Source organism: Neolamprologus multifasciatus, chromosome 16, assembly GCF_963576455.1.
Source record: "Neolamprologus multifasciatus chromosome 16, fNeoMul1.2, whole genome shotgun sequence".
Classification (NCBI taxonomy): Eukaryota; Metazoa; Chordata; class Actinopteri; order Cichliformes; family Cichlidae; genus Neolamprologus; species Neolamprologus multifasciatus.
The window spans coordinates 24,950,895-24,964,322 of NC_140454.1; the positions used below are offsets into that span (position 1 = coordinate 24,950,895).

At 39.4% G+C, this 13,428-nt stretch overlaps 1 protein-coding gene across 1 annotated transcript; it reads right to left on the reverse strand.

Annotated features, from left to right (window-relative positions):
* Positions 1 to 5,128: 5,128 nt before the first annotated feature.
* LOC146500901 (olfactory receptor 6N1-like) lies at positions 5,129 to 9,319 on the reverse strand. The gene has a single exon (XM_085134447.1). The coding sequence runs from the start codon at positions 8,032 to 8,034 to the stop codon at positions 7,093 to 7,095; it is 942 nt and encodes a 313-aa protein (XP_084990573.1). The 5' UTR covers positions 8,035 to 9,319; the 3' UTR covers positions 5,129 to 7,092.
* Positions 9,320 to 13,428: the final 4,109 nt, after the last annotated feature.

Consider the following 13,428-nt stretch of genomic DNA (forward strand, 5'->3'; position numbering starts at 1 on the left):
AGCCAGATGTGGTCAAGTTAGCAGCCATACAAAACATCTAAAAAATACTACAAGTATAAGTATAAAACCACAACAAACACAGTTTTAAAAAACAAAACAAAAAACAATAATAAAAAAACAGCGGTCCCCAACTTTTTTTTATTCCCAACAGACATGTTTATCCACAACAGTATTTTCACGGACCGGCCTTTCAGGTGTCACGGATAAATACAACAAAATAAAACCAGTACAGGTACCAAAACGAGAAGATTTATTCATAACACATGGGAAAAGACCCAGGGACACCGAGTTAATGATAAAAACAATAACAAAAATAACACTAAAAACAGATTTAAAAACCCTGAAAACTATAAAATTCACACTCGAGCCTGAACTCTCGCGGCACGCTACCAAACTCATGGACCGGTACCGGTCCGTGGCACGGGGGCTGGGCCCGCTGATGTAAAACATTAGAACACAGAGTGGCTTCTCAAAGGAAACATCAATAAGTCTCCTTCACTTTATTCCTTATTATGCTTTTACATGTTTTTAAAGCATAATAAATAAATTTAGATTTTTTCCTCTATATTCCTTGTCTAAGGTGCATAGAATGTTTGACATATCTGTCAGAACTCTAGGTACATCAAGAAGCAACCCTTTCGAAGAGTATAGCTGGTAACTTTTGGTACTGGGACAGGGAAACTGTAAGATTACCTAAAACAGTTTTATGAAGAAAAATACCAGTGCTGTTTTTGAATGGTCAGTGATGGCTAACCCACCAAATTATAAAAAACACAGTGGTAAGTCAGAGACTTTATGATAAAACATAGTGATGCATTGTAGACTACATGAAGACTCCTGAGAACTGAAGAGAAAACATACAGTGTGTCACCATAATCAATTACAGGCAAAAGGGTAAAAAGATTTATTTCTAAAGTAAAAAACAATTTTCCCTTTAATTTTCATAATAAGACTAGCAATGTGTACATTAGAGAGAAACTTGTCATTGAATTTTATACCCAAATATTTGTAGGCATGTACCATTTCAATGGTTTGCCAACATCTGTACCAACGCTAAGATCATCAAACATCCGTGGGTGAGCTTTTGAGAACACGATAAATTCTGTTTTATAAACATTTAAAACCAATTTTTAATGCAGAAAAATGGATTGCAATAAGTGAAATGCATTCACTGCCTGCTCTACAGAGGGTGCAAATGTTTATATGACAGTGTCATCATTTATTTTTTCTAGAAAGCTTTTACCCAAATCATGTATAAAACAGAAAATAAAGCAGATCCCAAAATAGAACCCTGTGGGACACCTTTTGCTCACTCAAGAAAAGCCCAGTTATTGTTGTTTATCTGGCTTGTTGCCAGAATTCTGAAGAGTCGCATGTTTAATTGGCTAAGAATCAATAATAATGACAATATCAGAAATAAAGTAGCACATTTATTCACATTTTTGTGTGTCAGAGCCCTGATTCCATTCATGAGATGACGAATGAGGTGAAGAAGACGAAGATGAGATTTTTTTAAGATGACTGTAGTGTGGCATGTTTCCTGCATGCTTTTGCTTCATTGGTGAAAGGGAACCCTCCTCAAACATAGGTATGATCCTCCACATCTTAAGTCTGAAGATGCAAGCATGAAATAAAATCACACCTCAGGCACCTATGACATCTGCTCCATCTTTAGTCTACTACATATGTGGCCAGTTTTTAGCCACATACATAAAACGTTATTTTGCAAAATGGCGAACTCCATCTGGTCGATTTGTGGCTTCCACAAAACAGTGCTCACTCCTATATATTTTTAATGTATCAATTCAGCGCTTATAAGCGTCTATGAATATGTTGAAAGAGGCATTTTCACACTAATTAATGTATATTTATGGTTACAATATTCTTTGTTTTGGTGAATTATTTTAAATGATTGTACTATTAAAATGGAGATAATAGCAAGTATATAATAAAAGTAAAGCAAACATCATGCATGACTGAGTTGTGTGTTTTTGTTGAAAGAAAAAAAACTTCTCTGGAGACCTTTCTTTTGAGACAACTCCCTGCCAACGTGATTAGCATGCTATTACTATCAGAAGATAATGATATAATAAAAGATTATCAAGTAAACATGATGATGACTAATGGCCATTAGTCCAGGGCACTCTTTTATCCCCAGGACATTAAGTGTGTGTGATGCTCAGGGAGCAGCAGTCTCCAGGCTGATGTAGCTGTGGGCCAAACTCTCTGCTACAAGTCCAGTAATATTTACCACCAAGGAACAAATAAAAATATTTTCTTATTTGTAAAATTACTTTTATTGAAATAAACCTCAGGACAGTTTGTACAAGAATCATCTATACTGAAAATAACAGTCAAAAATAATGTTTACTAGAGTTTGTTTCATAAATGAAAATATTCTCAGCTTGTAAACAGCCAGTAACACTGAAATAGACAAATGTTTGTCACTGACTAATTACAAGACCTTACAGTGTTTTCCTTTGAGGAAGCAAGAGAGAGGTAATAGTATTTAATGGAGAAATATCTCCTTAATGGAGGAATGAAAAAAATGCTTCCCAGTCTCATGTAACCTTTCTCTAGTACAGAATAAATTGGGCCAAAAATCAAAAAAGGACAGGGGAGCTTTCCCTGATAAAGAAACTAAAGAGCAACAAAAATGTAGATATTTAGGATTTTATTGAGTTATTGCAAAATCAACACAAAAAACAACTTTTGACTAGGTGGGCAGCCTCTACTTGTCTACTTACCACCATGTTAGTTGCAATGGACTTAGACTGCACACACAGTCCCATTGTTAAAGAATAATGGGCTCAAATACATAACCTGGTCGTTACCACTGAATACAATATAACAAATTAATCTTCTAAATAGGTTTTGTGTATTATATGAGAGAAACGCTGAGACCAGCATAGAGAAAAAACATTAAATAGACAACCTTAGGAGTACAGTTTCATTTCACCAGCGTTCACTCCCACTGTACTAAAACTGGCTGCAATTTACTTAGAAAGCACTAATGAGATGTGACAAAATGGCTACACGAAAACATTTTTTAGTTATGAAGGAAATTACTGATAATGACCAAATTAAAATTTAAAAATACCAGTGTCAACAAGCAGAATAAAAGATGGATACAGCTACCATTTATACTAGTGATGGCCCGCTTGAAGCTGACGCTTTGGTGCGTGTGTCAAAAAAATCAACACACTGCTTCAGAAGCACTGTGTCGAAGCTTGATTCGTTTGGCCAGAGTCACGTGATCAGTGACGTCCGAAGCTTCATTTAGAGTCTAACTGCTTCGGTGTCTGATTCAATGGTTTATAAGTAAGTGAATCATTCGCGGGATTTGTGGTGTTTTGATGGTGACAGATATATATTTATATATAAATATATATATAAATATATTCTATTGTTTAATTAATCTGAAAATGTTAGTCTGCCAAATGTGCAGGAATTTAATCTATTTATTCTCTTTAGCTGATAGTTTGTGGGGCCCAGATAGACTGTATAACTGCATCTCTACCAGTTTCTCTGCACTCCAGCCTCTTCTGTGCCATGTGAAGGGATTTTCCTTAAGGCAGGAGAAATGATCTCCACGAAAAGGAACAGGTTCGGCCATCGCACACTAGAACAAATTCTCTTCTTAAATAAAAATGAAAAAGGGTTACTTTAAATGCATCATGTTTTTAATTTGCAAGTTCATAAGCATTTCCCCTTTCCAGTTCACAATCAATTCTACGCCCATGTCAAAAATATGTCTGGGAAAATTTCCCTAATATAATATTATTTATAAATATACCCGTCTAGCACTTGCACAAGTGCATGGAGGCAGGACCTCACAGCAGAAGCATACTCCATAATGTGTTGTACATTATTATATGTATATTATATGTAATGTGGTATTTTTCAATTATTGTATTTACCAACATCAAGAAGTCACAAGCAAAGAAAGACCACACCATGGTGCATGTTTGAACAAGGAGAGTTTACTGGTCAAGATTATTTATTAAACAACTAAACCACATTTTTTAACACCCCAAAAATACAAGTTCAAAGCAACACAAACGGAGGCCCAATATCAGACAGAATTCCACTCTGGAGAGTGAGCAGTCATAATCAGAGATGGGCAGTAACGCGTTAATCTGATTACTTTTTTCAAGTAACGAGTAAAGTAAGGGATTACTATTGCAAAAACGGTAATTAGATTACCGTTACTTTCCCGTAGGAGCGCTGCATTACTGCGTTACTAAAACCGTGATTTTTTGCGAGAATGTCTCATGACAGTGACGTAAGCGAGTGCGACATTCGTGACAACAGCTGTGTGCAGATCAACAATGGATAATACATCGAGTACGGGAGAGAGTATGAGCGTGCAGCGTTTAAAGCGTGGAAGTACTGACCTTACTTTGAGACATTAGCGTCCGCTGATCGCTGCGTGGGAAGAAAACTTCTTTTTACAGTGAAAAAAAACCCTAAACCTCCAAGCAAGCACCGAGTGCGCTATGACATAATGGGAAACTCACAGAGAAACTCGAGGATTCTTCCACTGACTGCTGCGGCACACCTGCACCAGGGTAAACCTCCGCCTATCCTACTCCTGCTTTACAGGTGAAAATAGAGCAACAGGACCGCTAGTCTTTGATTTTATTTGTTTTCTGCTGTGTTTTACTTGCATTTATTTGAAAGACTGAGTGTAAACACAAAAACTATTTTATTTTATGTGCTGGAATGTGCAGAAAATAGGTTTAAATGTTAAACAAATTTCTTCCAGTCAGAGAATGTTGCATATAATTAAATTTTTGCTTGATGCATAAAGTTAAAAGATTAAAACTGATAAAACAAGTTTTAAAAAGAGACTTTTCCATTTGATTACATTTTGTATGATGGATTAAGAAAAAGTAGAATTGCGCTTTATCACCTATTCAGGTTGTAAATCGTGTTTTTAAAAAGTAACTAAGTAACTAAGTAATTAATTACTTTTGAAAATAAGTAATCAGTAAAGTAACTGGATTACTGTTTGGGGGAAGTAATCAGTATGTCTGTGAAGGTTCACAGACAAAAAGTAATCAGTAATTAGTTACTGATTACTTTTTTCAAGTAACTTGACCAACACTGGTCATAATGAAGCGGTTGGTTTTATTTTGTGGATTGAAGCTGCTCTTCATATTTATGGCCACCAGATGTCACCTGTGTTTAAAAACTTCGAGTAATGAACCGTTTTTCAATACAAGCTTCAGTGCTTCAGAAAGCTTCATTTGGCTATCACTACCATTTACCATTCGTCAGTCCCATTTTAAAGCCTTGGGATTTACATTTTCCCCGTCACCAGTCCAATCACTACCTTGGTTTTGAAACCAGATGTGATAAGATAGGAACAGGCCTGACTCTGACTGAGAATAGCCCAAATATCCCTTCTTTCTGAAACAGGGGATATACAAAGTTTATTTAATTTTTATTCAACATGACCCAAAAATCAATGACTAAGACCCTAAACTAAGCAGGGAAGTGTTTAGAGTCAAGTCTGAGGAGCTTTTTTCCCACATGCATGTAGATGTCTTTTTGCAACCACAGGTATCACCTCCTGGTGGCCATTATTAAAAATAATGCAGATTTAAAGCACTTAACTATTCAGACCCAGAAGCTGCATCTAACTTTTACATCAAGGCAGCAGTGGGGAGGTTGCAATGTTAGGAATGTTCCATGAATCCAGGAGATTCTTGAGGTACTGAACATGTAAGGAAGTCTTCAGATAACTACCAAGGTGACTTCAAGGCAGAGAGAAAAGCGACATTAGCAGATGAGCCGTTTTCAGGAGCACGAGGGAGCTTGATTGTTACTCAGCAATTTTTCTCCTGCAAACCTCCACCTGAGATTCAGAGAGACTGAGAAAAAGCAAAAGTACTGTAATCTGCATTTTTTGTGACTACATTACCCATGCCCTTTCAGTGACAGATTCATACTGTTGTCAGTAGAAAGCTAAAATAAACTATTTGCATCTGTTTGGTTATAAATCTACAAATTATAAATAGTCCTTGTTTAGATTTGACCCTGTTGTGTCCAAAAGAGTTGTGTGATGTGTGAATTCTGTGTTGTCCAACATTGTGAGTCCGGCCCTACAGTACTAAATATCTGATGCAGTTAGCAACAGATTTTCAAGAAAGGCAACATATTATATCTTTATCACAAATGCCATCTTGATATGTTAAATGTGAAACCGACAGCAGACTCTCTGTTTTTGCTGTTTAATCCTCATTTTATCACCGCCTTTGTTCATCAAAGTGCTTTAAAGACAGAAACTGACCGGTATTGGTTTCAGACCTGGTCCCTATTGTTACGACTGTTCAAGCCGACCACTTAAAAAGTGGAGACATTACAAACTATTTGTACATTGTTTCGGTTGTGTCACTGTCTCCAGCCACAGTTTGTAACAGTGTGACTGTAGCTGAGAAAGTACGGTAGCTGAGATGTGCTTGATTCTTTAAAGTCAGCCCAAAACACAGACCGATATCGTTTGAACAAATGTTGCTGATGCACATGCGAGCTAATGTCCAGCATTAAAAAAATTAATTCATGAATAGATGACACGTGCACATTTAGGCAGGTTATCCACCCCCCCCTCCCCCCCCACCCCCGATATCAAACGGAATCAACTTGTCACACCTTTCGTGTCTAAACAGAATGTGTGTATGTGTTCTGACTCTGCAGGAATTATATTAAATGAGAAAAGTTGAGAATAATTGCTTTACTTTTAGATAAAAATAAGAATAATTATGTGCATATTGTACTTTACATTGACACATAATAAAGTAGTGCTTAAGAATTCACCACCAAGAAATTAAGCATCTGTCTCTCATCACAATGCTCAAATCATAGCTAAAAATAAGACATGGCTTTACATAAATTTACATTTGATAATTTTACATCACATAACTCCATACTGAACTTTTAGAACTCAAATTATAATGAAATGGAAACATGAGACATTATGTGGCCATTAATCAAATCAATCATTCATCCATCGTTAAATGTTATCATACTAGTAACATGTATCATACTTTCCTTTTTTATCTGAATATCAGTGTCAATCTTTTAATGCTATTGGCTTTTTACACCGAATCTTTGATATGCTAGCCTACACAAAAATATCATTCGCCTTCGAATTTTAGTCAGGACCCAACCGTAACAAACTGGATTTAAAATAGGTGGGATGATGAGGAATTCAATGGCCATGAAGTTCTTTAAATGCTGTGGCAGAGATGCTGATCCAAACCTCGAGAACATGAGATCAAAAAGCAAAGCAGTCGTGACATTCAGCAGACAAAATAAATGTGGCACACAAGTCTGTGTGAACTTTTTCCTACCTGCTCTAGATTTTAAAGCTGCATTAACAAGCTGCACATATGAACATGCAATGCAGACAGCATGACAACAATAAAAGGTGATGACAATCAGCCCGACAATGTCATTCACTTTTGCTGAACCACAAGCAAGTTTGACAATTGACCAGTTCTCACAGTAAAGCTTGTTTATGTTGGAGCCACATAATTTAAGTGTTGACGTTAAGCTTATGATGAGAGTCTCAAAGCAGAGAGGAACAAGCCAGGACAGAGTGACTAACACCGCAGTCCTTCGTACAGACATTACAGAGTGATACTCCAGTGGTCTACATATGGCCAAATATCTGTCATAAGCCATTAGGACTAAAGTAGAGTAGTCAACCTTTGCATTTGAATATATAACAAACACTTGCAAAAGGCATCCGACATATGAGATTAGATGTGTGTCAGACAACAGATCTAAGGCAAATCTGGGAAAAAACCCAGCAGTCCCATAAAGTCCATTAATACACAAGGAACACAAAAATATATACATGGGTTCATGTAGGTTTTGATCTGATATTATAGTTAAAATAAGAGATATGTTTACCATCAAAATGAGAAAATAACACAGCAAAGTGAGAGAGAAAAGTGTGACTCTGTAGTTCACAGTTGCATTGAAACCAGTCAGAGAAAACACAACTATACTAGACTTATTCATTTTGCTATCTTGATATGTAAAAACATCATTAACTATAATATTGGCACCTTTACTGTAAGTGCACTTGCTTTAGAAAGCTGCAAAATTTAAGGCAGAATGTTGGAGAAGACTCCTCCTTCTACATTGCTGCCGTGTTATTTGCTGACAGTTCAAATGTTTGAATTTAATATATTTTAGGAATTCTATATTTGTAAGGAGAAAAACCTCAGGAAAGCAAAGAATCACAGGCCCAGAGTTAATTCATGTACATGGGCGATTCCCGAGCACGGATCTGTCAACTACAGAGCCGTGAAGGAAAATGCGCGCCAGGCATCTGCTCAAACTTTATTATATACTGTCTTACTCACGTAACACTCATGGGTGGAGTACAAGTTAGGAAAAATCAACTTCTTATCTGGTGATTGCATACGAGGCTGCACAGGATGCAGCCTTGCAAGACAAGGAGGAACAAGTTGATTAACGATCTTGTAGTGGGTTAAAACAATACATGTGGGTGTTGTCTAAACTTGAGCAACTTCCTCATGTGGTCACTTTGTTCCAGTTAAAGAATTTGCTGACACGCTATGTACAAGCATTTCTGTGAAATTCAAATAAGCTAAACATAGGCGATTATCACAGTTGAATATTAATAAAATTCAAAATCTTTTAACATTCCCTCCTGTTTTTAGCAGATTTGAATTGTACAGCAAAACACATATCATTTATCAGAACATAACTTCTTACAACATGTATTTTCAGTTAGTTCGTCATAGAATGCATTTGCTGGTTTTTATAGGCAACTTAGACACTTGTATCAGAGTCTACATCATAGTCATCAGTAAGTAACTACTTGTCTTTCACATTTTCAGTTACTACATAATTAGTTGCACTTCATCTTCATTTAACAAATAGGAAAAGAAGTCTTCATGATCTTCATTGGTTTGTGGTACATCTGCGTATGTTGTGAGTGATAAACTTATCATCTGTGAAATTACAGCCTTTAAACAAGGTATAACACAAGTAAAGAAAAGCAAAATAAAATAAAATATAATAAAGTAAAATAAAACCAGGAAAACTCCAACGCCGATCAACAGTCTCTTTAGAATCTGAAGCCATGTTTAAAGAATGTACATTATCTGGTATGTAGGTGCAGCACATGGTGTTGAATAAGACACACAATCCTCCTTTCTCAGCCAGGATCATGTCCAGTGCTACACGATATTGCATTACAGCAATTCGGAGAGCGTCCATTTCTTGGTTATGTCCCTCGTTGACCTTGCAGGATGCATTGAGGAACAAGCCTGTAGCGTTTGACCCGATAAATACACGCTGGGCGATTATTTTGACAGCACAACGTTTTATTTAGAGACGTGGGTTTATTCGCAGCCACTCCCGCTCTCTGCAGCTGTCACGTCCGCTCCCCTCCGACTGTCACTGTCAACATAAGAAGACACACAATCAATGTCGGAACCCAGCACACCTGTCAACCCCGCCCCTGCGCTGCCCCGGGAGCTCACTGTGTCACCCCTCCTCTGCAGCTGGCCAGAGACCACACCCACGCCACACATCCCCACCGCCCGACTGAGGCCGGGGCCCATCCGGCCGAACCTACTCCCCCCCCCCCGCGAGCGGGAGAGGAAATCGGCCACGACCATCTGTGCACCCGGCCTATGGATCACCTTGAATTTAAAGGGCTGCAGAGCCAGATACCACCGAGTGATCCATAGGCCGGGTGCACAGATGGTCGTGGCCGATTTCCTCTCCCGCTCGCGGGGGGGAGTAGGTTCGGCCGGATGGGCCCCGGCCTCAGTCGGGCGGTGGGGATGTGTGGCGTGGGTGTGGTCTCTGGCCAGCTGCAGAGGAGGGGTGACACAGTGAGCTCCCGGGGCGGCGCAGGGGCGGAGCCACGCAAATTTACCACCTCAACCTCCTCAAAGCCTGGAGGGAGGCGGAGACCGCTTCTCTGGTGAGCCTGGTAAGAGAGAGGGATGAGTTGGGGCCGGAGGCGCCAAAATCTAACATCCCCGCCTCCCTCCGTTGTAGTGACCATCTCACACAGGCCCAGAGAGCGGATGTTGCCGCATTGCAACAGCGCTTTGCCGACGTGTTCTCCCCCTTGCCCGGCCGTACTTCTCTCATAGAGCACCATTTTGAGACGCAGCCTGGCGTGACGGTGCGTTCACGGCCCTACAGGCTGCCGGAACATAAGAAGACACACAATCAATGTCGGAACCCAGCACACCTGTCAACCCCGCCCCTGCGCCGCCCCGGGAGCTCACTGTGTCACCCCTCCTCTGCAGCTGGCCAGAGACCACACCCACGCCACAAAGCCGAATCTAAAGTCCAGTGTCTCACTTCCAAGAGCATGTTTTCCGACTCCTGTCCACGGGGAAGAATGAGTGGAGTACTTTTTGTCCAGTTGTCCAGAGTTGAATTCATCTGGAACGTTGCTTCCCCAGATTGGGTCGTGTGGTTTTATGTCATCAGTGTCTCTCTTTCGCCTTCTGCTGGACATGCTGCTGTCTACCACAGAGACCTTAAAGGTGTGAATTGTCATGTGACCATGCTCTCTTGTGCAGTGCGGTCGTGGGGTCCTCTGTTAGGTGCATCAGGGTCCATGCTGCGAGCAGCAGGGCCGGGATGATGATGAGAAAGTGCTTCATGATGACCTGGCACACCAAATCCCCTCTGGTGAGTAGACTATAGGCGAGAAGTAGAGGGCGGGATTTACCCGATCAGCCCTCCCTCCACCTATAGATCACCAGGAAGTCGGGGTGCTGGCGTCTTAGGTTAGATTGTCACTCACTTTCTTACAGTGGCTCTGGTGGATCCAAGAGGGTCTTTCTGCGATCTTACGAGCTGTGGGTGTTGTTAATAACACCCGGTAGGGGCTTCAACCTGCAAGAGACTGGAGAGGATTCATACGGCAGCTTACTGTTCAGAACAATGTCTTTATTTTCTAACAGTTTTGTCATCCACTCTGCCAGCGTGGTTTCTCTTCACTTAATTCAATAAAATCCATGTGGATTGTGTGAAATGGATGTGGAGGCTCTGGAAAGTGTCCTCTTTTTGGCCTTAAATTGCCTTGTGAGTTGTGTTTTTGGCAGATCATGCATTGTCTTACAAAAAGTTTTGCTAAAGCTTCGAAATTTAGAGTAAAGAAGTGTGTGTTAATTATCTGTATCATCCCTCCTGTTGACACATGGGTAACCCCATGGGTCACCAGTGCCGCTGTTTTGTGTAGGGATTTAGGTAGGATAATTGTCTAGCATGGGCCAGAAATGATAGATTGCCTTGCAACAGAATGGAAGTTACTGCGTGTGGGACTTTAATAATTAGTTGGTGACCTAACACGATTTCAGCGCACTTTTTACTGCCTCAGCAGCTTCTGCGCAGGCCTGAACACATGTGGGCAGGCCTGATGCGACAGAGTCTAGCTTGCAGGAGTAAAAGGCGAGTGGTCGCTGTTTGCCACCGAATGGTTGTGTTAGTACTGCCTTCATATAACCCTGCTCCTCCATCTACATGTAAGTAGAAAGGCTTATCATAGTCAGGCAGTGCTAAAACAGTATTTGTCTGTAATGCTAGTTTCAAGTTATTGAATGCTTCTTCTTCTTCTTTTGTAGATGCAACACTACATTTTTATTTAAAGCATTTCAGGTCATTTCTATTTTTCCCAAAGAATTCACACATCTCACATATTTCAAACTTTTTAGTTAGGAAAAAACTTTGCATTGCTCACAGCTCTAAAACTAGGCATTTGTAAATCATATGCCTAATCACTATGTGTCACTGTGATCCACAAGTATGGCCACAAATTTATTTCCAAACCAACAAAATAATCAAACAAAAAACAAATTGCTGATGGCATGAACGCTTTACACACATGAGTCTAGATACAAAAAGAAAAAAGAAAAAAGCTGCTGCCAGAAACAAAGCAGAAGTGTGAGGAAAAAATTGAGCTCACAGACAGCTGCATGTGTGAGCTTTTAGTAGCATGCAGCTTCTGCTCTAAAAAACAAATAAATAAAAAATAAAAGAAAATGTGTAACATGCTCATCAACTTGGTAATGTCCACATATTTAATTCAGCTTCTCAATCCTGTAGCTTTAGCTGTTGTCTACAGGGTCTAGCTTATTAGTTGTTATTATAGGTTTGCTCTATATCTCAAAGATATATAGCAAAGCAAAGTCTCATCCAGGATGACAGGTTTTCAAGCAGGTCAAGTGCCTCTATGCACTTAATTAGTTTAGATATTTTCTTCATCTCATATGTCATTATACTGAGTTTGAGCAACCTTAAGCTTAATGCAGACTACTTCTTAACAATTATTCACCTCACATCATAACTGACTAAGGTGCCTCTTCATATTAATATTATGTCATTGTTAATGTTATTTTCTTTTCCTTTATATATATAACAGCAATAGTATATCACAATATTTTATTACTGAGCCAATTTGATAGTTAGGATCATCTTACTCAGCAAACAGATAATTTAGAATTCATCCAATCTGCACAGATTTGCTTTTTCTCTGAACAGGTTTGTGCCTACCTTTTTAGACCGGTCTTCTGTTTGCCTCATATCAGATCCAACCTTCAGTCACATTCGTTCTCTCTGTTGCATAGCGAACCAGCCAGTTTATTATAATATTCTATTTATATTTTATTTTGTATCCATCAAGGGCTTCGGGTGATCTGCAGTTTCACCCTTTCCCAAGCTGGAGACATTTACCTTTTCACACACTTTCCTTGGCTGAACAATGACACAGCCTTAATGTACCTTATGCATCTCTCTATTTTATTAAAATATTTTCGTGTGAATTATCAGCTTTCATTCATTCTATACATTCAAGATAAGTTCTAATGTAATTTTGCCGTTCGTTTATTTTATTTTGTTCTTCTTTTATTTATATCTATTCAGTCGGGTCTGTTTCCAACCCTTTTTAAACTACTTCAAACTACTTTGATCTCCAGTTTTCACTTGATGAGGGATTATTATGTTCTTCCTGATATGGGTGAGTGTATAACGGGTGGTGCTGCAGATGCGGCTGCAGGAACGGGTGGTGGATTAATAAAAGGATTGCGAGGACTGCACAGTGTCTCGTCTGATTTTACGCTGAATACTGTTTTACACGCCCCCGTATCACAGAGTGAACGTGTACTGTGATCTCGGGTTTGTCTACAGCTTGTGAAACTAATTGGTGAACATTGAACACCTTTGTGTCTTCCTCACTTTCCTCAGCTTGTTCTCTATCCTCTAGTCATTCATCCTCATGCTGACGCCTTCCTGTCCCTGACCTGCAATTCCTTGAGAAATGACCTTCCTTTCCACATGTCCAGCATTTGTTATCTTTCTCCTCACCATCTTGTTCTGAGCATCTGTAACCTCTCCCTCTGTAACTTCCTCTGCCTC